Genomic DNA, 27,215 nt, shown 5'->3' on the forward strand with positions numbered 1-27,215 from the left:
CAAGATAAACAATAGATATTATTCCAACTTCCACAATTGGATGGATATGGGTGGGTGTGTGTGCGCGTGTGTGTAAATAATCACAGCTGCTTCTTTCTTAGGAAGTACACGTCCCTTCTTGTTTTATCACAGGAGCGAGTTTTTGATGCATCAAGTCAGTGATGTAGGAGTTCCAGCGGCCGCTGAGCCCACATCACAGCCTTTATGATGAACGCACAGTACTGACGATGTGGTAGAAAAACCACACTCCTGTAGTAAAACATGCGGGGAATGTGTTACCCGAGAAAGCAGCACCTCTAATCCCTTGTTTAATCTGTATACTCACTTATCATAAGTGTCTTATGCTTCCTCCGCCTCCCAGGGAAAGGAGCTGTGGTATGTGCTGGCCAGTAACTGGAGGAGCGCTGCACGGGCAGACAGCCATTACACAGAATGTAGCAAAAAGCCAGTTATAAGATTCTCTGCACAGGATTTTCTCTTTTTTTTTTTAAATACATCCAATTCTGTAACCTCTTATTCCACGATCTATTAATTAAAAATGTACTTTGTTTATGAGACAACCCCTTTAAAAATGGGGGAAGTCCTCCCGAAACAGACAACCCCTTAAAATGAATAATTAGTCTTTCTGAAATAACCAATATAATTAAGGTCATATTCAAAAGTTGTATAGGAACCTGTAGTCTGTGGATTTCTCTAGTGGAATCTGGCCGTTGGAGAGGGTCTTTGTTGGCCAGTGAACTAACAAAGAAACAAAGTGGTCTGTGAGAAACGGACTTGTTTTGTAAAACTAAGGGGAAAAAAAAAAAAGTTTTGACCTCACTCCTTGAAAGACCTACAGAGACAGCGAAACCAGTGAGGAACCCACTGGTTCCCATTATTCAATCCCAGAAGAAAGCCTTTCTGGATTGATTGTTGTAGGAACTTCAGACTGTTTAATTGGAGCGGTGGACCCTAGGCCTTGACCCCTACAGCGGGATTATATTAGAACATCTATGCGCTGCCTCATCCTCTGTATTCTAAGAACTTCCTGAGAGAAGAGAGGGATTGTGCTCCAACCAGAAGATGTCAGGAGAGCAGTAGATATCTGTGGTCTGATGGCAAATCACCCACCAAATGGCCATTTCTCTTCGAAGTTATAAAAAAATTACAAGACAGACATTCCCAAATTACAAAACTTCTGATTAAAACGGAATAATCTACATTTTAGTCCACCAAGGGAATGTCATTGTATAGAAGGAAACAAAGCATTTGGCACACATTTACATTTATTTTACAGAAGCATAAAAAAGTGTCACCCACTATATAAACACTTTCCAATTCATGGCAGAAGTTTCTTTATACTGGACAGTAAGGTCCACGACTAGTAACAAGACCAGGGAGTGTTATCATGCAAGAGGTGGCAGTACAGTGAAGGCCAGTTTGACATGGCAGACGTTCACAGAAGACACTGAATTTTACATGGAAGACCCTTACATTTAAAAATAAAATATCAAGTTAATTGCATATAAATATATTTTTTTTATTTACTGAAATTCGGCACTTAAGGAGAGAACAAGAAGAAAAAAAAAAAAAGTCAATTAGTTAAGGAGCTCTAGGTAGGTAATTGGCACTTTGCCCTTCTGGTTGCCTCTCTCCCCCATCAGCCAATCAGAATCCATTCCTGGAATGCTGTATACAGTGATGACCTGAAATTAAGAGGAATATTAATTATTACAGGAAGCACGTGACTTAAAACCCAAAACAGACTTGAGGTCACTACTACATCTGGTCTACAACACTTGCAGCCCCTAATCATTTATTAGACCACTAGCAGAGTAACATTTTTCAGTCGGATATCAGTAGTATTTTCAAGTTATTAAATTGTTTTAGTTAAACAGGAAGATAAAGTTTCCAATTTACCGTACTCTTTTTCCACCTGCTGCCATTTTCCTGACATGAGAGTTTTTCTCTTACATAGTGTACAGCTCGTTTCCATGGAGCTTGACCACGACAGCCTGGCTGAGTAGTTAGATTAGGCTTTAACCCCACTCCAGCCCAGTGATTTCTATGCAGCAGTTAGCTGCTTACCTCCCGATGACGCACACAGCAGGTCTCTCACTTTCCCGAGCCATGTACTTGTTGAAATGCCCCTTTAGCACGATGTGTAGAGTGGTAACCGTGCACACTTCAAAACAAACCACTGATGGCAGAATGTGTTACAGCAGAACTTGTGCTGAGCTTTATCGTTCTAATACTACAGCTCTGCTACACACCAGAACGGACACTAAAAGGAGGAGAGGCTGCCCTGCCAGAAAGTGAGGAGATTGTAAAGAGACTGCAGATTGAGAAGTGCTCAGAGAGCTTGAGAATAACCCCTTATGTTATTGGTAAGGAAATCAGTGGTATACATTTACGCTTTATTCACCAACCATAGCAACAGCATGGTGTTCTGGGTTCAAATCCGTCCAAATCCTTAGAACTAGAGATGAGCGAGTACTTGTTGCTCGGGTTTTCCCGAGCACGCTCGGGTGACCTCTAAGTATTTATGACGGCTTGGAGGTTTAGTTTTCATCTCGGCAGCTGAATGATTTACAGCTACTAGCCAGGCTGAGTATATGTGGGGGTTGCCTGGTTGCTAGGGAATCCCCACATGTAATCAAGCAGGCTAGTAGCTGTAAATCATCCAGCTGCCGCTATGAAAACGAAATCTCCGAGCAGTCAAATACTCAAGAGGACACCCGAGCAACGAATACACTCGATCACTACTTACAACTCCATGGATTTTTTATTTTTTTTATTTTTTTTCACCCCTTAGTTTCTTTGCATGAATTTCGTCCAAGACTTAAACACATTGGGGGTAATTTACTAAAGTAAAAGCAGGTAATGGAAGATTCAGCTCCACAAGTTATATAATAGGATAACATTACACTTTATTTAATCTTTGATAAGATCACATGGTGAAATAAAAAAATATTGAAAATACAGGGAATCACCTGGCCTGTGCGTTTTAAACCTCAATGGGTTCTTAATCATACAGTAAGAGTAATAGTCTTAATTATTTGCCGTCTTTAGTCATGCCATTTCTCACATCCCTTGATAACTGATAAGTGTTTAGAAAGAAGTCTATCTGATCAGCTTTCCGTGCAGTGTGGAGGATCATATACAAGTGTAACATTATGTATCCTGCTTTGCTATGATTAAGAACCCATAGGGTTTCGAAACGCGTAGGCCATGTATTTCCCTGTCTTTTCAAAAGCATTTAGATTCACCATATGAATTTATCAAAGATTAAATAAAGTGCAATTCTCTTATTTTTTAGGTTCTGGAACTGGATCTTCCATTACCAGTTTTTGTTTCCATTGTGGCTTGTGGGACCCGGCTCACGGACCTGTGGACCAGACTGACTGACCATAGCATAACCACCAAATTGCAATGGGATGGAGGGCTGATCTTTCTCTTGTTGCTTCTACATGTAATTTACAAAGATCAACGTTTCACGGGTTAAACCTAAACTTAAGTCCTCTCATGCTTAAGAAATGTGCGACATCTCAGCTGAAATGTAAGTCAGTTTCACCACTAGAAGGCACGATGCCTCCACCAAACCCCAGCCATTTTTATTTAGAAAAGTGGCAAAACAACAAACTGGAGAAACATTGCATGTTTTGGTGCATGCCTTTTATGTGCAAAACTGTCAAAGTTTTTTTTTATAAATCCCCACTAGTGAATTGTTATGTAGTCTAATTACATTGCCCCCCCACTATAAGGGTCTGGTGGCTTACTGTCTGCCCTACAAGATCCTGGAAGGGACCAGGAAACCCATGGAAGAACGTCAGCTTTCTCCATTTCGATTATTGTAAGCAAGGAGTTCGGGTAATGATGGATTACATAGGAGTCAGAGCGACCCGTCTGCTCATCAAAGACATAATTACCTCATCTGCAAGAAGTGATAGCTCGGTGCTGTTTGCGGCATCATAATCATACAGAACTCTGGCCTTTCTGTTGCCGCTGGCAGCTTTCAGCTCACTGAAGCCTGATGTAACAACGGAATTGCTTGCGGCAGGTAATGGAGCGGAGGGAGAGACTGACGGGAGAGAAACACTTTGCATAGTCGTTTGGGCCGACTGATTATTGTTTGATGCAAAAGTTGTTGGAAAGCTAAGAAGAAAAAACACAGAAGTAATGACTGAACGGCTGCACCAATAATATATATTTTACTGCAAGAATACATCTCTACTGTTTCACTAGTTGACAAGCTTTCTGACATTCCCACCAAACCGAGACTTGTAACCAACATTCCCCTACAATGCTTGCACTAGTGAGAGCCTGGATTGTGCAGCAAGACTAAACCAAAGAAGCGAGCCGGGGCATAACCTGTGCAGTTTCTAGGAGCAGTTCTTTGGTTTTGCTGTGGTTTATTGTACGCTGGTTCAGAAACGGCGGCCACACTCCTGTTTGTACAGGCATGTCACCTGTGGCTCAACAGTCGGGCCCCCGTCCTGCTCGGCCATTAGTCACACTGAGGTCGGCTGACACATGGTAAGGTTTTAATACTACAGCCAGGATAGCTCTGCCCCGACTCGCTGCACCTTGTTGTGGTGGGATGGCCTTTATGGTTTTGGTTTTTTTATATATCAAAACAGTGTTACCCAAATAGCCCATGTTACTTACATGTACTATTACTATATAAGTTATGTGCTTATTATAGGGTACATGCTCATTTTGGTTTTTGTTTTGGTGATTCAGATGCTCTTTCTTTTGACAGACATTAAAAGGGAACCTGTTGGAACTAATAACACTGCTGGGTAAGGTAGCAAAAGGCAAATTCGAACAGATCATCATAGCCACATATCGATATAACATCTTTGAATCTTTATGTAAGTGAGGCTAGAAGTGCATCATTCTCCATTTAGCGACATCTCCTGCAGCATCGAAGAAATATCAATCAATCCCATTGGTGGCGCTAGGCAGGGAGTACACAGAGGATGGATGCACTAGGTGGGGGATCAGCCTGCCCTCAGTGCACGTGAAAAAATTCCTCAAAGCTTTTATGGAAATGAGGCTTCAAGAGATGGAATATCCATTTGCAGACAGGAAGAAATATGTGAACTTGTATTTTATTACTCTACCCAGTAATGTAATTACTTTAGTGATACTAAAACTCCTGAAGGGACCAAGTCACTTATTGGCTAAAATAAACAACGGTAAATATATAATAAAATCTGCAGATATTAACCACTGCTACCATAGGTGGTCTTCCCTCTTCCCACACACACTGTACAGGGGACATCCCTGTAAGGCAGTGGCATGCTGATGCAGCTATGGTCAGAGCTGGGGACCATGCCTGTGTGAGTATTCTCCCCATCCGCAGTCTTCTCCAGCATCCAGTGCCATTCTGTTCCTCCCTGGAGTGAGGTCACCACTCTTTGCGTCCTCCTTCTTTCTGCATGACTCGGAAGTGGCACGTAAGCCCATGGAGTGTCAGAACGAGGCTCTATAGGATTACACCGTAACCACCGGCTCACACAGTCTGAAGAGTGGTGACGTCACCCAGAAAAGAAGGGGAACTGTGCAGGAAACCAGAAAAGATGGCGACAGGTGATTATATTAACACTACAGTACATACAAATAGAGACTTTCTTTTTTTGCCCCTAACAAACTTATGGGAGCTCGTATTTTAATTTAACTCCATTCATATTAATTTCTATCAGCCCAATAGTCAATAGGCCATCAGCCATGTAGTCAGCCACACGTAGGAACGCTCAGCTCCCCTGTGTTCTCTACGAGAGGGCCAATACCAGACTTCTCCGCTAATAAAAGGATTGGCTGGTGGAATGCCAACCACCCTGCCCTTATGTCTGGGAGCCGGGAGACCCCCATACACGTTAGATTTTTGGCTAATCCAATATTGGCAGGTTTGCCAGATTGTAGTCTAATGTGTATGGGGGTCTTGACGGACTAAACCGGTAACACGATGAATTTAGCTTCTCACAGATTGCCTTCTCATTCTGTATTAGGGGGAACTCCTATCTACTTCTTACATTTACATATTTCCCAATGACTGCAGAATTGTGACTTGTAAGAAAGGGCTGTAATAATTCAGACACACAAGGTGACTTTCACAAATGGGCACAATTTCCCTTCATATATTCCACTGCCATTAGTACAAAATGGCTGAATCACATCAGTCGGCAATTGAAATAAATGAGTCAGACTCAGGAGTGGAAATGATGCTACAATCCATTCCTACGAATGCAGCACTGTCCTTGCAGCCTCATCTCTTAAAAAGGGAAAATTACAAGGTCCCAAAACATGATAATCTCTGCTAAAGTGAGGACCTTTACCTCTCGCCAACGCAGACCACAGCCATTTATTTCAATATACATACAAATTATATAAATGCTACATACAATTTTTTTTTTTTTTTTTTTTTTTGAAGACCCGCTATCAGATTCTCTTCAAAGCTGCAGATGTAGCAAACGTATTGAATGCTGCTCACTAAGGGTACAGTCTCACAAAACGATTTACCAACGATCACGACCAGAGATACGACCTGGCCGTGATCGTTGGTAAGTCGTTGTGTGGTCGCTGGGGAGCTGTCACACAGACAGCTCTCCAGCGACCAACGATGCCGAGCTCCCCGGGTAACCAGGGTAAACATCGGGTTACTAAGCGCAGGGCCGCGCTTAGTAACCCGATGTTTACCCTGGTTACCAGCGTAAATGTAAAAAACAAACAAACACTACATACTTACATTCCAGTGTCCTTCAGGTCCCTTGCCGTCTGCTTCCCGCACTGACTGAGTGCCGGCCGTAAAGTGAAAGCAGAGCACAGCGGTGACGTCACCGCTGTGCTTTCACTTTACGGCCGGGAGTCAGTCAGTGCGGGAAGCAGACAGCAAGGGACCTGACGGACACCGGAATGTGAGTATGTACTGTTTGTTTTTTACATTTACGCTGGTAACCAGGGTAAACATCGGGTTACTAAGCGCGGCCCTGCGCTTAGTAACCCGATGTTTACCCTGGTTACAAGCGAACGCATCGTTGGATCGGTGTCACACACACCGATCCAACGATGACAGTGGGAGATCCAGCGACGAAAGAAAGTTCCAAACGATCTGCTACGACGTACGATTCTCAGCAGGGTCCCTGATCGCTGCTGCGTGTCAGACACAGCGATATTGTATGGATATCGCTGGAACGTCACGGATCGTGCCATCGTAGCGACAAAAGTGCCACTGTGAGACGGTACCCTTACTTTGTGTATTGTGTGTTTTGCAGACTGGTGCAGTAAACTAATGTTTGTTCTTAGCTTGTGTTTCCTAAGGTATCGCAGAGGTCTGCATATTACGTAAAAATTAAAATATAAAGACACAAGCTGAACACATCCATACTCCCCCTATAGGCCAAACAGATAAGAAGTGACCATTGGAGGCAGTGTAAAGTTCTTAAAGAAAAAAAATAAAAAGTGAAGTGTTTCTATAACTATACACCCACGTGATTATATATAAAAGCAGTGCAGAGTGTGGTAGACACTGTGTGCACGGCCCTGCATTTCTTCTTCCCCCTTCTCAAGCCGTTATCTTGATTTCTAGCTCTTCCTGCATTTTATTCCTTTGTGTGCTACGCTATGAATCCCATTATGTATCAGTACAGCACCATCTCTGTTGCCATCAGACATTAGCCTTCCTTATAATTTGCTTATTTAGAAAAATATAGAAGTATCCAGTCAGGGGAATAAACTCTTATCGCAGATAGTGATGATGACTATACAGTTCTAGTTGACAAAGTTTGTGTTCTGCCTTGTTTAGAACGTCACTGGTACAGTCCATGCAATTTCATCCGACAGAAATTTCTGGGAATGTCTTTAAAGGGAACCTGACACCCCCAAAATGGAAGGTGAGCTAAGCCCACCAGCATCAGGGGCTTATCTACAGCATTCTGTAATGCTGTAGATAAGCCCCCAATGTATCCTAAAAGATGAGAAAAAAAAGGTTATATTATACTCACCCAGGGGCGGTCCCGGTACGATGGGCATCACGGTCCGGGGCCTCCCATCTTCTTACGATGACATCCTCTTCTTGTCTTCACGCTCTGGCGTACTTTGTCTGCCCTGTTGAGGGCAGAGCAAAGTACTGCAGTGCGCCGGGGAAGGTCAGAGAGGCCCAGCACCTGCGCGCTGCAGTACTTTGCTCTGCCCTCAACAGGGCAGACAAAGTACACCTGCGCCAGAGCGTGAAGACAAGAAGAGGACGTCATCTGATGAAGAAAGAAGGCGCCAGACCACGACGCCCATTGGACCAGGACCGCCCTTGGGTGAGTATAACAACCTCTTTTTCTCATCTTTCAGGATACATTGGGGGCTTATCTACAGCATTACAGAATGCTGTAGATAAGCCCCTGATGCTGGTGGGTTTAGCTCACCTTCCATTTTGGGGGTGACAGGTTCCCTTTAAAGACATCTAAACACGCATGTTAAAAAAAAATAAATAAATAAAATCATGACATCTGTCTATCAGTTTTTACCATCAGTGTGTCAATGTTTTTCACGGATGGATAAAAAAAAACAAAAAAAACACAAAATTAATGGCAAAGTTTCTTCTATAGTTTGTAATGTTAAAAATGGCCAGTCCACTGATGTCATCCCTGTGCTGTACGTGTTTTTCGGGGACTCAGACTTATTGGCCCTTTTCATCTGTGTGGCAAAAAAACATGGACCCGTCAACTGCCCTACAGATTACAATGGGTACGTGTTGCATCCTTTTTTTTTTCTATGGATACAACACATACATGCAACATGGACGTGTGAGTGAGGCCTAGGATAAAGGGCTGGTGACCATGAGCTCATATAGCCGCACTGAAGAGATGTAGATCATGAAATCCCACACAGAAAAACTAAAAGGTAAAAATTGCTTCAATGGCAATATTAAAATATTGCAAATTATAATTATTAATCTCATTTGACCAAAGTATCAACTACACCTGTACTTGAATAAGTGGATCTTATGGATTTTTATTTTTTTTTTACACATTGACAGACCTTTTGGATGTAATTGATTGGAGGCGTGATCATACTTGCAGTTTTCGTAGCTGGAAATGGTCATTGAGCCACATAAAGATTGTAGCACAAACCACTAGTATTTACCTGCCAAGCTGCTTCTGAAGATCCAGCATATACTGATAACACTGAGCAAAATAGGTCATCTGGGCCTCCACAAAGTCATTCAGACAGCGCAAATGATGTGCCTGCAAGGGAATACCGTAACATTATACTCTTAAGGTGCAGCTACCTAGGCAAGAAGGCATCAGACACTAGACAGGTCATACAGTGACTGGGTACATACGTGCTGTCCTGGTTGTGCAGACATGACCTGGCAGCATCAGAAGGACAGAATCGGCGAGCAGATTCATTTTCTAATTTTACAGCATGTTAGGGGGCTTAAATGTGGAAAATCCATATAAAAAAAAGGATCATTCCAATAAAGACCAGTGTATTCCAGTGACTGGCTGCGGTGTACAAATGCCTTTCATTGTAGAAGGTAAAGTACGGTCGGAGACTAAAAGACATGGTGGGGGAATGGTAAAGGGTTGGTGTGGGTTTAGTAGGGTGAAAACCAGAATTTGTAACTTAACGAATCTTCAGGCTAAAGCAGAATCTCTAATGATTGAGTGCCGAGATAGCTGGGCCATGACCGGACGGTTGACAAAAGGGACCATAAGGGATCTACTCTGTTGTGCCAATCTTCTCCACTTGTAGATCTGGTGGCAGGTAATGCGGACACGCCATTGGCACGTCCTATTTGACAAGATGGTCCTTGTGGCTGCAGGGAATCATTAAAACTCTTTTCCGAACTCCCAAAGTTTACACACCCCCCCCAAATAAATCACTGCGGTCACCATCAGAAGACGACCAACTCCACAACTGAACATTTCCAGCCGACAGCGATAACCGCTGATGACTGGTCAGGGTCCAACCCCCGGCACTACCACCAGACGGATGACCCATCCTACGGATAGGTGAATACTAGGGAAGTGGACAACTTCTAATCTGTACCTCAGTGGCAGGGAATACTTACATGTGTACTGCTTATGCCTTCGAGCAGCAGACGTGTAATCTCAGCTTGACGGTCAAATTCACTTTGTGTCATTCTGAGTTCCTGTTCAGCCTTGAGAAAGAAAAACAGAAAATTACCTAACGTGTATTTTTCCAGTGGTCGGACAGTCACGGTATTCAGAGACACATTGCACCTTGCACAGGTTAACCCAATGGGGTGCAATGACCCGCGTCCTGCTCCCACCAACCATAGCCCAATACAACAGACATGACTTACATCCAGGGCTTCTCTAATGGAACAATACACAAGAGCTTCCCTGACATTTTTTCCCCCTTTTAAATATAGTTAACTAAAATTTTTATTTCCAGTGGCTTCTCCACCAGTATAAACAGAGGCTAACCACAGTTACTAAATCACAAATCTGAAAAAACCTCAAGTAACCGCCACTGCAGAGCATTGAGCAACATTTCTCTGGAAGTTATGTAATACATCCTGACCAACGCAGCAGGTCATGCGGATCCGGCCAAATCATCTACCACCTACACTAAGGCATTAATGTAAAGATGATTAGTGTGGTCAGCCAAGCCAGAGACACCCATACTGTAGCTAATCCTGGCAGACCATGTAGATCACTGAACAGACTCCACCATATACCAGTGGTCCATCCATTAGGTCTTCACCAAGGCTGGGCGAGGAGTATTCAACTAAATCTTATGTCCGAGCTGTGCAATGTTGGCATGAACGCCATTCACACTCGCAGACTACACCACTGATCTGCAACAATAAAAACCCAGCACTACTAGGTTTAACGAAAACTGTAGTACAGAGGACACACTTCGTTTACATTATTAGTGTCCAGGATGATAAATGTCCTACAGAAATGAGAAATACTGGGATGGTTTTCCATATGTTCATGAAGGTCATTAATCCACCCGTTAGGAGACTACAGAAATCATGAGACCAAATAACTGCGCCACCTGACAATATTTCATTGGCGACAGCCTTCTGTAAAAGTTTATGCTTTCTTTAGTCATAACAATGACAAACTTCCAACACAAAAAGTACAATAAACCACAATAACCCCTCTGCATAGGAGAGAGAAAACTGGTATTACCCTTATGCTAAAAAGGCAAGGACGCAGTGTGAAAAGCACCTAGAAGCTTTTTGGATAACTGAATGTGATTGGCGGGTAATAGGCAACAACAAGGTTATTTACATCATAAAGTGCAGCAAAATATCACTATGCCAGCGAATGGAAATCTATCTGGAACCAGTTCTGTTGATATTTGCAGAGTCCCAAGAAAGACCCTCTCCCCCCTCCAGAAGATAAAGGGTCACTGATGGGCCAGAAGCAATCCCAAAAATTCATGGCCCAACAAGCAGCGCAGTGTATACTCACCCTCGTCACTTCATCAGTCCACATCTGACCAGCATTGAAATATAGAAACAAAATTTACTACGTAATAAAAATGCATTCTGCTTTCCTACACTACGATTCTAGAGGTGTTACGCTATAGGGAAATCAAAGAATAAAAAAGTTGGATTAAAATGGATTCAAAAAGCAGTATAATGTATCCCGGGATGCAGCAAATTAGAAAACGATCACACCTCAAGTATAAACTAAGGGTACCGTCACACATTGAAATTTCCATCGCTACGACGTTACGATTCGTGACGTTCTAGCGATATCGTTACGATATTGCTGTGTCTGACACGCTACTGCGATCAGACACCCTGCTGAGAATCGTACGTCGTAGCAGATCGTTTGGAACTTTCTTTCGTCGCTTGATCACCCGCTGACATCGCTGGATCGTTGTGTGTGACAGCGATCCAGCGATGTCTTCGCTTGTAACCAGGGTAAACATCGGGTAACTAAGCGCAGGGCCGCGCTTAGTAACCCGATGTTTACCCTGGTTACAAGCGTAAACTAAAAAAACAAACCGTACATACTCACCCGTCGGTGTCCTTCAGGTCCCTTGCCGTCTGCTTCCTGCTCTGAGTGCCGGCCGGAAAGTGAGAGCAGATCACAGCGGTGCTGCGCTCTGCTCACTGTACGGCTGCACTCAGAGCAGGAAGCAGACGGCAAGGGACCTGAAGGACACCGACGGGTGAGTATGTACTGTTTGTTTTTTTACGTTTACGCTGGTAACCAGGGTAAACATCGGGTTACTAAGCGCGGCCCTGCGCTTAGTTACCCGATGTTTACCCTGGTTACCCGGGGACTTCGGCATCGCTCCAGCGCCGTGATTGCAACGTGTGATCGCAGTCTACGACGCTGGAGCGATGATTATACGACGCTGCGACGTCACGAATCGTGCCGTCGCAGCGATGAAAATTTCAATGTGTGACGGTACCCTAAGACAGCGCTGCCATGTACGACATTACTATAAATTTCAATATTATAAACAGGGAAAGCTTTATCTTTGCCACAAAGCTCTAAAGCCACTGGTATAAACAGCCATTTATCTTTTGCCTGCAAGAAGGAGCACAGGAGATCACTGCATAAATAAAACTGCACAAGCAAATAGAAATGCCTTTTTCTCCACTCAGCCAATTCTCCCACCCTCAGTCTTTTGCGGTGATCTCTCCGACTTACAAAATGAAATCCACACACAGAAGTATGCAGCTTGTACAAGTTCCTCTCTTAGGCCGGGATCACACATACACCAGATACGGCCGAGTCACGCAGGTGAAAACCCAGCTCTGGCGCCGGCACTCCGGAGCGGAGCGTGCAGCCGCAGAGCAATACATGGAGCTGCACGTTCCACTCTGGAGTGACGGCGCCAGAGCTGGGTTTTCACCTGCGAGACTCGGCCGTATCTCACGTATGTGTGATCCCGGCCTTAGGTGTATCCTAGCAGAGTCCTGGATTCACAGCTACACTACTGCTCAATCTGTCAGCAGGATTTCACCCCCTAAACTATTTATACACTTCTCTTGCTTGACTGAACCTATGACTTCAGCCAAGGAGCAGTCAATCAGGAGGAGGTAGTACTGAGCAGGGTATGGAGCTTGAGCGACAGGTTTCAGATCTACAAATAGCTCTTAAGCTTCATTTGCATCAATCCAAACCGATGCATCAGTAAAGGAAGAAACTAATTTGCCATGTAACTATTGCTGGACTGGTCTTTAAAAAAAAAAGCAAATATAAATTTGTGGGGTGAATGATGTGAAATTCTACTGACAGATTGAGCAGGGTATCTGTGAATCCAGGACTGGGGTAGGATAGATATACTAGAGGAACACCGTACAAGCTGCAAACTTCTGTGTATGGATTTTATGCTGCAATTCAGATAGTGATCAGTACAAGAGACTGAAGGGGTGGCTAAGTGGTAAAAGACTTCTCGCTAATTCTTTCCACTGCATCACTTCATTATAGAGAGATTCACATTTGTTTCTTCTGGAGTGCACCATGTGAAATTTCTATGCAGCCAACTGGGAGTTTCTTCAGTCTTCCCTCCTTCACAGATGCCGACAATCACAGGCCGACAACCTCGGAGCCTGCTAAACTGGAAAATTACATACAGATCTGTGACTGAAAGCATCTTGAAGGGGGCAAAAGTACACGTCCCTAGTGAAGACTAAAGGAACCCCCAGTTGGATTGCAAAAACGATTTCACATGCTGTGCTACAGAAGACTTACATTTGTTTATCTCTGCAATGGAGCAGCGCAAAAAAAAGGAAAATAGAATTAGGGGACTTCAGGGATGTTTTTTCTTTTTAAATACAGGCTATTTAACTCAATTTTATTTTGCACAGCAAGCGACAGGTCTTGCAGCATGCTAGTGAACAGCTTTATAGACTAGTCACTGATTGTGACAAGATACCAGAAGACCTTAAAAAAAAAAAAAAAAAAAAAGTTTTCTTTTATGTAAATGAGCTATTAAGATCTATGGTCCAGACACAGATCTCACAGAATGTGCCTGCACAGATTATTATAAATGAAAGGTGGACATTACCAGTGTGAGACATGTAGCTCAGGAGCACAGACTGTCAGGCATTACATGTCTCACACTGGTAATGCCCGCTTTCAGTTAAAATAATCTCTGGAGGCAGATACTCCGGGAGATCTATGTCTGGCCCATAGATCTGAAAAGCTCATTTACATGTGGATTTCTCTAGAATAAGACATATCATGGTATCATTTTATTCACCTTCTCATGACCTACATGCCCATATAGACAGTTTAGGAGAGTTGATCCTACTGATAAATGAAAAAAAACAAAAAACAAAAAAAAAAAAAACACCTAAAAAAAGGGAGTGTTCTTTAAATGCACAGATCTTGTATGCAGAATTACTTTTTGGAAACACTTAGGCTACGTTCACACTTTGCGGGTTTTGCCGCAAATCCGCAGCGGATTTGACACTACGGATCCGCAGCAGTTTTCCATGCAGGGTACAGTACAATGTTACCCTATGGAAAACAAAACCCGCTGTGCCCACGCTGCGGATTTCCGCGGAAAAAGCCGTGCGGCTTTTCTGCGGAAAAAAAGAAGGAGCGTGTGACTTCTTGGTGCAGAATCGCAGCGATTCTGCACCCATAGAAATGCATTGATCCACTCACTTTCCGCACGGGGCTGTGCCCACGTTGCGGGAAGTTAAGCGGATAATGTGCAGATGGTACCCGGGGTGGAGGAGAGGAGACTCTCCTCCAGGCCCTGGGAACCATATTTTGGTGTAAAAAAAAGAATTAAAATAAAAAATGCTATACTCACCTCTCAGCGCTGCCCGCGGCGTCCGGTCTCAGTTGCTGTGCGAGCAGGACCTGTGGTGACGTCGCGGTCACATGACCGTGACGTCACGAAGGTCCTTGTCGGCACAGCCGCCTGCAGCACCGAGGAGATCCGGACATCAGAGGGTGAGTATAACCAATTTTTATTATTTTTTACATTACTATTGATGCTGCATATTGCTGCATATGCAGCATCAATAGTATAGGCGGAAACCCGCAGCGGAAACCGCGGAACAAACCGCGATAAATCTGCAGGGATAACCGCAGCGGTTTTGCCCTGCAGATTTATCAATTCTGCTGCGGGATTAACCCGCAGAGCAGGCCGCAAAGTGTGAACGTGGCCCAACATGGCACTATAAAGTGTTTACTGGGAAGAGAGTTGTGTTTGTTTGAATGGAGAAAAATACAAATAAATGAATCATTGGAAGAATAAGACAACCGCATTGTATTTTTTTTTTTTTTTTTTTTTTTATATATATATAAAAATATATAATGATATCACGTAACATTAAAAATCTACTGATCATTGTAAAAACTTTAGTGTAATTTTTTTTATATAGAAATAATCAATAAATAAAAAAAAGAAGCCCCTATCTACCTATGGTTTCTATGTTAGACTACAATGAAGCCCTTCTCAGTCTGATCCTGCAGTCAGGTTTCGCTCCACTCCCGCAGCTATGTGGAGTTAATCACTTGGCACAAGATGTATATTCATTCTGGCCATTTCAGTCATGAAACGGGATCGCAGCAAACCCCAAACTGCACGATTTTTACCAACACGACAAACTTTGCAGCATTTTGGCAGCTGTCAGAGGAAAGCGCAGATGATCCACAGCTGATCCAGGAGGGGAGACTCTCACAGAACAGTACTGGTCTCGGTCACCAGGTCCCTCGTGCAGGGCAGCACGGCGGCGTCCTATGGAGGGGTGCTGCAGTTTGGCCGCTTGCAGGAGTCATTTTATAGGGCAGTGAGAAGAGAGAGATACACACATTGTGAACAGCTTAGCACACCACAGCGCTCTTCAGCAGATGTGACACTACAACTCCCAGCATCCTGGGAGCTAGAGAGTCCCAAAAGCTGAATGATTTAAGTGAGAGGGACAAACTGTCCAGCAGACATGAGGGTTGATCTATGGAACAGACGGGTGGCCCACAGAATACACACTGACTGTACAGCAAGGCTAGAATCTAGAAGAAATGGATTATCTATAGGACCATGGATGAATGCGGCTTCTCTTGCAGTGCAGAGACGACGGGGAGTATTCGCTGAATATAACAGCCCATTACAAAAAAAATATATATATAGGGTATGCGTCATTTATACAAGTCAATTGGCTTAGGTGACTCGTATAGTAATGGGGTCAATAAAGACCTTTACACAGGACTGGTCATCACTATCAGACCAGTGGGGTCAGACACAGCCATCGGCTGTTCTCAGCTCCCGAAGAGGCCGGCTGTCGAGAAGTGTCCAAAGATGATAATGGCCATTGCCCTGTAAAGCAAGTCAGCTCCTATTAAAGTGACTGGAGCTGTGCCGTCCTGGCTCCACACACAGTCAACTGCTGCAGAAGCAAAAAACAGCGGATCGGTGGGGGTCCCGCATGTCACACCTCCGCCGATCTAATATTGGTAACTAATCCTAAGGATAGTAATGCACAACCCCTATAATCCATTACGTATAGATTTTACTGAGTATTTTGAACAGTTCCATTTTCCAGGACACAGGACCCGGCCGACTGCAATACAATGCAAGAGAAGGCACAATACATGGAATGAAGTGGTGACGGGAGGCCAACAAACCTGTAGCCACTTTACATGCAACACGCCGAGCATGTAAGACAAATTTACCATAAAGCTGGCATCCCGCTCAGGCTCACATGTGTGTAATTGCTTAAGTGCACAAGTACAAGAAGGAAGAAAGAAAAACAGACAGTAAGGCAAAGATCTGGTCATTGCACGAGCAGCAGAGAAAGTCATTACAGGCGGCACACGGGGAGCGCGGCGCTCATTACCTTACATACATTGCAATACTGCACTCAATGCAGGATCATGAAAAAATAAAATAAATCAGAAGTCATTTATTTCTGCACATTAAACGCTAGTCCTGAATCCACAGCATTAAACCATCTGGTGGCCTCGTACACACATCCTACAGGACTTAAGAGTTTATTTGGGCGTTGTGGGAGGGTTCTTATTGTAGTGCATGGGGTTATCTCTTACTCTCCACCATAAATGTCATGCATGTGACGGTAATGATTCCGGGGGAGAACCAGAGTGGGGGGCTTAATAATAAAGCAAGGAGGCTTGCTGCCATTCTGGTTCTGTCGGGTGGAGGGCAGTATATTACATAAAGGTTTTAGGTTGTACAGTCGTGTGATAAAGTAATGTAACCCTAGGCTAAAAAAAGGCCTTTGCCTCTATTGTTGACATAACAGGGGTTTTCCAGCATCTCCCACCTCTGTGGCCAGAGGGAATGGGTGCTGCTGATGTACACATGTCCATACCTGTCAGGTGAGCATAAGACCTGTAGGGGACATTTAGACTGCAGAGCAGGACACAGAACCTACCCGGTAAGCCGGTGATCGCTCACACTGCCATTTCCCGAACGTGCGCACGCCACTCACTGCCATATACACCGTGCACAATCAGAACGGTAGGGCCGGACTAAGGTGGAGGCAAATATATAAAACAAAAAAAAAAAAAAAAAAAATTCATGCCATAAAGGAGAGACCCGCATGAAAATGTATGACTTTACAAATCATTGACTATTTACTTCTAGGAGATGAGTATGTGGCCTTGGTTATGTGCCGATTGTACAAGTATACGGCGCGTTACTGTTACACTCTGGCGTATAAATGCCAATACCAGACATGTAGCCACACACTGCAGACCCCTTGTGCACACGTAGGGGCCAATAACTACATGGTTTTAAAAGTTAAAACGGATATCAGAATCTAAAAATATTTTGTCTATTGGCCACTGCATGATGGCGTGGATTCAGGCCTATGTAGCTGCTGCACAGTAGACACTTAGCCTAAGGCCTCCTTCACACATCTGTCACCACAAGTACCAGAGACCCTTGCTCAAGTGAATGGGTCTGCGCACGTCAGTGTGTTTCCATGCACCGTGTGTCAGGTTTTTTTTTTTGTTTTTTTTTTTTTAAACAGCAGCACGGGCCACAGAACATCCCACACAAGTGAGCACCGATTACATCTGTGTGCGATTAGTGTGACACGTACCGGCTCCTGGGAAGCAGCAGTACAGCGTTCATCATTCTCCCCTGAATGTGCAGTGATCAGAGCGAGCAGGGAAGAATGCGGAGAGTTCAACTGATAACAGTAAGAGCAGGCGCTGGATGATGGGAGTACTCATCAGCCCCTGCCTGTGCTATAAATAAACTAGAGTGGGTTCCCCCGTATTTTTGATAACCAGCCAGGCAACACCGACAGCTGCAGTCTGCAACCATCAGCTTTAGCAAGGCTGGTTATGAAGAATAGAGGTTTCCCCACGCAGTTTAAATTATTTATAAAAAAAGAAGAAAAGAATGTTGCCCCAATCACCCCCCCCCAATTTTGACAATCACGATAAAAACAAGACTCGGGTCCAAGTGCATCTTATGAACATACCCTCACAGTTCAAGCAAAGTGGATTTGAGGTGATAAAAACGCATTCCCACCTTGCGGTTAAAGACGCTACCAAACTGAGTCCTTGTTTTTTTTTTCCCGGTTGCCAATAGAATTAAATAGAGGAAGAAATACACCAGGTAACATTGTAATTGTCGTTTTAAAATGCAGAACTACAAAAGGTACAGTATTAAACAAAAAAAATAAATAAAATAATGCACACCAAAATATAGTCTTGCAAATTTTGGTACAGACACTTGTGGAAAACATGCAGGAAGAAAACCTTCGCTTTTGTGCACGTGAGAACATGTCCTAAGCAGTTAGAACCTAATCTATTGCTAGAGGAGTTCTCCCCTCTGATCACATTACAGGGACAAGAGGAAACCAAAATCATATTCTGTCTTATCACCAACTCACTCCCATACACTTATGGATTGTAAAGCTGGTGTGAATATATTTACTCAGAGTCCATCAGCCACAACAGTGGTCAATGCCCCCTGGACAGGAGCCGTGAGAGCCCCCATTAACGGACAACACGTGTGTGCTATGTTACAAGGAGGATACTGCGCTGGGCCACAGACCATACAGTATTCTTAATTGTGAGATGTCACCAGAGACAGATCTGGGAGAGTGACTGCCATTGTTCCCACTAGATGGATACAGCTAGAGTGTCAGCACAGAACAGCATCTACACAACAGGAATCCGGGACGTTCCCATTGTTTGACCACAATGAGCACATGCTGCCAGGTCAGCTTTCCGTCTTATAACCACAAGGAACAGGAGGGACATTTTTTCCCACTAATTTATCATAGCATCTACTTACCGAGGCTCTGGCTTCTGCAACTTTGGCTTTTTTCAATCGGGTCTTTGCAGCATCCAAATCCAACCTTTTATTCTGCAACAGTTTCCGTTCTCTCTGAGGAAGGAGAAAGTTGAGGGAGTGACATCACTACATCTGCTGCGTAAAGGCGCAAAAAGCAATACGAGAAAAAAAATCTGAGAAACATGGAAAAATGTGATGACAGTTCATGGCAAGCGTCATTTCACTGCGCAGCAATTTATCCTATGAAAGCGGAAATGCCAAATATAAAGCAGAGCGGGCGGCCCGGAGGCTGATTTTTCTCTGCGTATACCAGACCACACTAACGCAATACCTCTAATAAACCAACCCTGCCTTTTACAACTAATGATCGGTGGTAGTAATTGCCAAGGCATGCTGGGTGTTATAAGTGTGATGGAAAAATGCCAAAGATTACTGGTCCTGACTGGGTAAACAGAAGCAGGAATACAGAGTCTGCATATAGAAACTTGGAGAAACCGTCATATATCTGAGACATGTATTACCATTTATAACCACGTCTTCCCCTCCCACATCATCTAGTCTCCTCCCTACAGCTGAGAGTCAATCGCAAGGTAATAGATGGAACCTCAGCAAGCGAAAAAGTGATAATGAAAATGAAGGATACAAATCATATAAGGCCGGGAATATATATATATATAAAAAAAAATAAAAAATTTAAAATGACCTCAGGTTAGCATCCTCAATAATCAGAACCTCCCACTCCCGTCTCCAAGACTTTACACGTGCTGCGCCGATTCTTTGGAATGCACTACCTAGGTTAATACGATTAATCCCCACAGTTTTAAGCGTGCCCTAAAAACGCATTTGTTCAGACTGGCCTACCGCCTCAATGCATTAACCTAACTATCCCTGTGTGGCCTATTAAAAATAGAAAAAAAAACAAAACACAATCAGGTTCCTTGCATCGTGTTCTCATACACTTTATGCAGTTAATAGCACTCTGTGTCTGTACTGCTACATACTTAGGCTGTTAACGTGTGTGTGTATATGTGTATGTGTGTGTATGTGTGTGTGTATGTGTGTGTGTGTATGTGTGTGTATGTGTGTGTGTGTATGTGTGTGTGTATGTGTGTGTGTATATGTGTGTATGTGTATATGTGTGTGTATGTGTGTGTGTATATGTGTGTGTGTGTATATGTGTGTGTGTGTGTGTGTGTGTGTGTGTGTGTGTGTGTGTGTGTGTGTGTGTGTGTGTGTGTGTGTGTGTGTGTGTGTGTGTGTGTGTGTGTATATATATATATATACACATACACACACATATACATACAAACACACATACATACATACACACATACATACACACACACACAGAAGTATATGAAGAATGTAAAGTATACTTACACACAACAGATTATTCTAAGAACTTACAGGAACATATAATTTCAAAAGCGTAGTGAAAAGATACAATAGAGTAGTTTAACATAAAAAAAACATTAAAATGGGTTTTCTAAGATTATTAAATTCATGACCCATGTGACAACACCCAGCACCCCAAACAATCAGCCACCTGTAGAATGAACAGCAAACAAAGCTGAACAGCACAGCTCCACTGACGGCAATGGCTGTTCTTGGGTAGTGATCTCAAAGAGGTCACTGCAGTTCATTTTGAAGGCTGGGAATGCAGCCTCAGTGACCAGCGGTAGCTTCATGACGCTCGCAGCAGCTCACTCTCCTGTGGTTTTCAGGCTGTATGGCCGCATCTTGGCATCGTCCAGGTTGAAAACCATTTATCGCAGACATGGATTACTGCATGGGACAGAACATCAGGCAGGTGAGGGATAGGTTTTTGTTTGTTTTTTTAACAGGAAAACAGGGCTTCAATGCAATAAGTTATAAGCCCCAAACGTTTTTTTTTCTTTTTTAAATTTAAAAATAAGTGCGCTTTTTAATGTAAAATGAAAAGGACTTTATTCTTGGTGTGTGTTTATTTACAATACAACAAAGGACCAGAATTGGCACATCTAATAGATGTGCCTGCTTAGGGGTGCCATTTTTTAGGCTGGTGTGGGGGTTGAGCCCAATATCCATGGCCCATTACCAGCCTCCAGGTGTCAGTTTTGCCATGATGGTTATCAAAAATACAGGGAAACCTAAACTTTTTTCCTACTTCTTTATAGGGCAGACTGATGAATACTCCCATCAGCCCACGACTGCTTTCGCTGTTATCAGCGTCAGCAGGCGTAGGTTGATGGGAGTAGCAGTCCCATCAGCAGACTGCTGTGACTGGAGGTAAACGTTTTACCTCTGGTAACAGCTCCAACGCACCGCTCTGACTGGAGGTAATGATCAGAGCCAGTGTTTGGCAAACAATGGATATTCAGGCCCCACTATTCATGTGGACTCAACCATCCAGGGGTTCGCCCATCACCATTTATGATCTGACCAGCTTTCTCTTATGTTTACATACAAAGACAAAATGTCGGACAACCTTGTTTAATGTTACAAATTTTTATTTTTCCTTCTTAAACAGAGGAGGTTACTAAATAAAATGAGGTGCACTCACTGACACCAACCTGTGCCTATAGCTAGGCGGCCTAAGGTGTCTATCAGTACAGGAAGTGATCACGTGCGTTTCTGAAATAACCTGACTGAGGCCTTTAATTGGCCAGACTAGAAAAGGGCTCTTCTGAGCGGCGTATCCAATCATTTTTCGGTCACCATAACCGCTGCAGCTGATCACAAACCTCATTGAGATGACCTAAAGATAGGATGTCATCAGCTGGAGCCACAGGGGTTACAGCTGGTAGAGAACCAATCGCAAATATTAATGGCACAGAAACCTTTAGAGGAAAACAAATTATCCCAAGCAGGCACGAAGACCAGAGTTTAAAGGAGGTGTCAAATGGAACAAAAACGCATCCAAAATACTCAGTGAGAAAAACAGCCAAACTGTCATTACAGTCACCGGATAGAAGTCTTCATTTTTCAATGAAAACTTGATTTTTTTTTTTAAAGAACTTGCTGAACAGGAATATGATGGCCGCATGAGTCACTGAGTGAAGGCTGTAGAGAATCCGGCGGTGACATGATCGAGGTCTGCCCTACGCCATACTTACAGAAATGGTTTTATAGTCTCCTTCTATAAAATTCCTTAAGGGAGTGAGAAAGTTAATGGCTCCTGTCTGCACAAGTTCCCGGTGAGCTCCTCCTATTCGCTTCTGTGTTTCCCCACATTTAATGAGAGCATTTCCTGAAACACAAAGAGACCGTGTTACCCACAGAGAGACTAATCCAAAATGAAAGTCATTCAAGTGTACGAGGACCCCTAACGAGAAGCACATACAAGACCACCTTGTGGAAGAACCACTGACATTCTGGGGTATACTGCACATTATACAACCATCATTAGAAACCCTCTGAAAAAAAAACAATATGTATGGTGCAGTCACATCTGAGTAACATCCTGGTGCTGTGTATTTGTGTGGAAAGCACACTGACCTTCAATGTTTCATAGATCCATACATTCATCAGTTTTACAAAAAATAAATAAATAAATATATATATATATATTTCAAGTTAAAAACCGATGAACCTCGGAAGATGCACTGGAGTCAGACTTTGTATTTCAGCTTTCCATCAGTCTTGTACAGATTGCATAAACTCTAATGGCCTAGTCCTATTAGCAAAACAGATGAGAATAGGACACTGACTTTCATAGACTAGACACAGGGATATATAGATGTACTGTGTGTATGTATATATGTGTATGTGTGAGTAAAATTATATATATATATATATATATATATATATATATATATATATATATATATATATATATATATATATATATATATATATATATATATATATATATACACATACACTTAAAAGCCTTGTCTCAAGAACAAAGCGCATTAATAAATCTCAGAATAAAATATTGGAATAATATAGTGTTATGAAAGAGCAGTAAAAAGCATATGGTCCAATTCAAACATGTAATACAGGATAAAAAAAAACCCTTCAAGAACACAGAAAGTACACAAGAGTGCCCAAAAAGTATGACGCCCCCCCCCCAGTGAATTCCTCCACATACAAGGTATGATGACCCTACTGTACCCTTCCACCCTCAATTCCCCTGACGAAAAGCAAGCTAGGAACAAAAAAAAAAAAAACCAAAAAAAAAAAAAGTGCTCCATTACAGTATGATTCCCCAACTCATCACCCCACAGAATAATGCTCCCCCCCCCCACCACACACACACACACACACACACACACAAAGGGCCTCACAAAAAAAAAAAAAAAAACACACAAAGAAAAACAAATTCCTCACTTCTACCCATTCCCCACATCTCAGCGTGGGCGCATTGTAATGACATCATAGCGCCCACTGTGCCGAGACGTCAGATGCAGAGGGGGAATGATGGAGGGGAAGAGTTACTCCATCACTGCTTTCAACGGTAGATTGGTATTTAGGATGCAGTTATAGTTGAGAGTGCAATGCTGGGCAAATATACTCTTGGGGGGGTGCGGTAGGAGACCAGATTTGGCCTGCGGGACAGAGTTTGACATCTGCCTTAGATGTTGCAACACACACATAGATGTGTGAATACAGCCTTAGGCTGGGCTTCATAAGAGAAAGTCATTTGCACTATGTACAGCAATACAGCATGGCAGTATTACAGTACAGAGAACAATTCAAGGTTAATGTCCTCTAAAGTTTTAGAAAATATAAAGAAAAAACACACAATCCATATTTGTCACGTTTGGTACCGCCACATCTGTAAAAGTCAACCAAAATAACCTGTATAGTGAACAGTGCAAAGTATGGAGGAGGGGGGGAGCTAAACTAGTTGGGTATCACAGTAACACATACTGACCTGAGAACCACGTCACCATATCAATTTTATAGCAACTCATCCCATAAAAAGAAAGTATATCCCGACATAAACCAGTTTCTTCTTCAGTCTATGGGTTTGCCAATAGAGATGGGCAGACACCTGGATGTTAGTGTCCGGCGGGTTCAGCCGAACAGTTACAAAAAGTTCAGGTACTAGAACAGTACTAAACCAGACAAGAACCCGGACCCCATTCACTTGAATGGGGGACCCAAACATCCAGCAGTTCCCACCCCACATAGTTATTAAAAAAAATTATTTAAAAAAAAATACAGCATGGGGACCCCTCTATTCTTGCTAACCAGCCTTGCTGAAGATGACAGCTGAGGGTTGCAGCCTGGCTGGTTATAAAAACTACAGGGAAATCACACCATTTAAAATAAATACATTTACAGTGCAGAAGTCAGCTAATGAATTCACCCATCAGCCGCTCCGGCTCTCGCGGTCATTAGCAGCAGAAGGCGTCGGATGACGGGAGTGGTAGTCCCATCAGCTGATGCCAGTGACAGGCGGTAAACATTATACCTCCGATCACAGCTAAGCGCTCATGCTGTCTTAACAGCGTGGAAACTGCGGCTCTGACCGGCGGGATGATTTCACCACCGATCAGAAGCAGTGTTTGCCACGCTGCCATGAACATGACAGCGCAACAAACACCCGGTGTTCAGGCAGCCGAACCCGAACAGTTAACACGGACTTCCTGGTGAAGTCAGTGTTCGGTGTCCGTGCCCGAACAGTAGGTGTCCGGTACAGACGTCGACCTTTACTGCTCGGGTTCGCCCATATCTATTTGTGAAAAAATAAATAAAAATTCCTATGCCGTACACAAGCAGAGTACAGCATCTGTTTATGGATACACTGTACTTCTGTAACATAGGAAACTGTAAATGAATAACTGCTTTTTTTTTCGTTTAAATCACTTTCTATGCCGTCATCCAGACTGTTTGCAGTCAGGGGAAGATGTGATCAGGGGTCTGACCGCCATTTACCAACACAGAACACTAGGGAAGCCCTCCATGCCCTGCCTTATGCAGAGGAGCGGTTACTTTTCATTATACCTTTTACATGATACTGGCCTGGGATCAATGACAGACTGAGCGCGGTTTTCCTCTGATCGTCTATGCTCGGCTCTCACCGGGTAGTGGATACGAGATCTGTGCCAACAAGCATCAGACTTGTACTCCTACATACAATGAGCCAGCAAATTCACAATAGAAATCCTCAGGATGGCTGAAACCAGACTAAGCAATTTCAGGAGTTCCTTGCCTACATGTCACAGACATTAACAGATTCTGGCTTTGCTCACATTAGTCACTGCCACCATTAATACCAGTAATCCCCTACTAACATGGAGTCAGGGTTCTGGTATTTCAGGCCTGAAGCTGCCGAATGACATTTTTGCTTTAAAAACGCTCTTGATGCAAGGTAAAAATGCCAATAAGAACAAAGACTTAAAAAACCCTTCATCTAAATGTAAAGGCTTTTTTTAGGTTGTGCAGATTTCTTCACTGGTCACAGGTATTAACAAGCTTATCCAACATGTGATTCATTCAAAGGTTTTCCTGCAGCCCCATGTTCACAAACAAATGGCCGCAGGTTTTCCTGGAATCAAACGGTTTAGTTTCTGAGTTTGAATTTGTATCGTTAGAGAAGCGAAGGCTGATGTGATAACGCCCATCATTTATACTGAAGATTACAGTTTGTGCAGCTGGGATCATGTAAGGGCGGCCGCAGATGTCTTCTGACCATACGTGTAACCCCTTCTGCTAAGATCTTCACGCTTGTTGAGAGCATCAGCCTCTAAAATCGCTTTTAGGCCATGTGCACACGTTTTGGAAAGGTGGGTGGATTTTTCCGCACTGAGTTTTGGTATATCTGCAGGAAATCCGCACTGCAGAATTACCGCGGATTTAGTACGTTTTTTTTCGCGGTTTTTGTGCGGATTCCACCTGCAGTTTTACACCTGCGGATTCCTATTATGGAGCAGGTGTAAACCGCTGCGGGGTCCGCACAAAGAATTGACATGCTGCGGAACAAACAATGCAGCCTTTCCACGTGTTTTTTTCCACACCATGGGCACTGCGGATTTTGTTCTCCATAGGTTTACATGGTACTGTACAACGCATGGAAAACAGCTGCCAAACCGCTGCGGATCCGCAGCAAAATCTGCAACATGTGCACATACCCTCAGGGCTCATACATAATCTTTGCTGCTTTAAAAAGAAGCTGCTACAACTCTTTTTCCTCTTCAAACAGATTTGTGTCATTTTTGTTTATGAATTATTCTCACATTTTATTTTAATCTTTTAAATAATTAAAAATTCATAGAGCTGTTTGCATAATTTTTTTTTTTTTTTTATACAGTCAGTAGTATTATTGACAACACGCTGTGCATGTGGACTTTAAGCATCTCATCGTAGACTTTAAAACACATCAAATAAATCATTGCGGAAGAACCGCTCTAGTGTTATACAGAATTCTATTCTTTCTAAATCAGTCCCTTTCTGAACTGAGACTTACAACAGGAAAAAAAAAAAAAAAAAAAAGCTTTATCATCATAAAGGGGTAAAAATTGTTAAGTGGTTGTAAAAAGGAGATTTTTGTGTACTCACCGTAAAATCTTTCTCTTAGCCTCTAATTGGGGGACACAGGACCATGGGTGTTATGCTGCTGTCCACTAGGAGGCGACACTATGCATAATCTGAAAAAGATTAACTGTGGCTCCTCCTGTGCAGTATACACCCCTGGACGGCATCAGCCTTCTCCAGTTTTGTGCAAAAGCAGTAGGAGGAACGTAACATGAATAACATAATTATGCCTGTAAGAAGGCAACTATGTACGAGCTCAAGAAACAATATGAGAACTCAGTTACAACAGCCCGGAAAGGGCAACAGGGTGGGAGCTGTGTTCCCCAATTAGAGGCTAAGAGAAAGATTTTACGGTGAGTACACAAAAATCTCCTTTACTCTGTCGCCTCATTGGGGGACACAGGACCATGGGACGTCCTAAAGCAGTCCCTGGGTGGGAAGCAATGGACGAATATTGTGCAGACAGGCCCGTACACTTAGGGCACCGCCGCCTGCAGGACACGTCTACCCAGGCACGCGTCCGCTGAGGACTGGGTATGAAC

General features: G+C 43.3%; 1 protein-coding gene across 3 annotated transcripts in view; it reads right to left on the reverse strand.

Moving 5' to 3' along the window:
* Window positions 1-471: 471 nt before the first annotated feature.
* SH3GLB1 (SH3 domain containing GRB2 like, endophilin B1) overlaps window positions 472-27,215 on the reverse strand; it is a 49,806-nt gene continuing 23,062 nt past the window's right edge. The window contains exons 4-11 of one of the 3 annotated variants that reach the window (XM_077276161.1): window positions 22,305-22,438; window positions 19,210-19,302; window positions 16,611-16,652; window positions 11,430-11,453; window positions 10,052-10,141; window positions 9,121-9,221; window positions 3,909-4,134; window positions 472-1,685 (exon numbers count right to left, since the gene is read on the reverse strand). In XM_077276161.1, the coding sequence (XP_077132276.1) occupies window positions 1,578-1,685; window positions 3,909-4,134; window positions 9,121-9,221; window positions 10,052-10,141; window positions 11,430-11,453; window positions 16,611-16,652; window positions 19,210-19,302; window positions 22,305-22,438 (818 nt within the window). In that variant the 3' untranslated portion in view covers window positions 472-1,577. Of the gene's footprint in view, window positions 1,686-3,908; window positions 4,135-9,120; window positions 9,222-10,051; window positions 10,142-11,429; window positions 11,454-16,562; window positions 16,653-19,209; window positions 19,303-22,304; window positions 22,439-27,215 lie in introns of all 3 variants that reach the window. The other 2 variants (XM_077276160.1, XM_077276162.1) reach the window with 2 other exon arrangements.

Source organism: Ranitomeya variabilis, chromosome 8 (assembly GCF_051348905.1).
Source record: "Ranitomeya variabilis isolate aRanVar5 chromosome 8, aRanVar5.hap1, whole genome shotgun sequence".
NCBI classification, from domain to species: Eukaryota; Metazoa; Chordata; class Amphibia; order Anura; family Dendrobatidae; genus Ranitomeya; species Ranitomeya variabilis.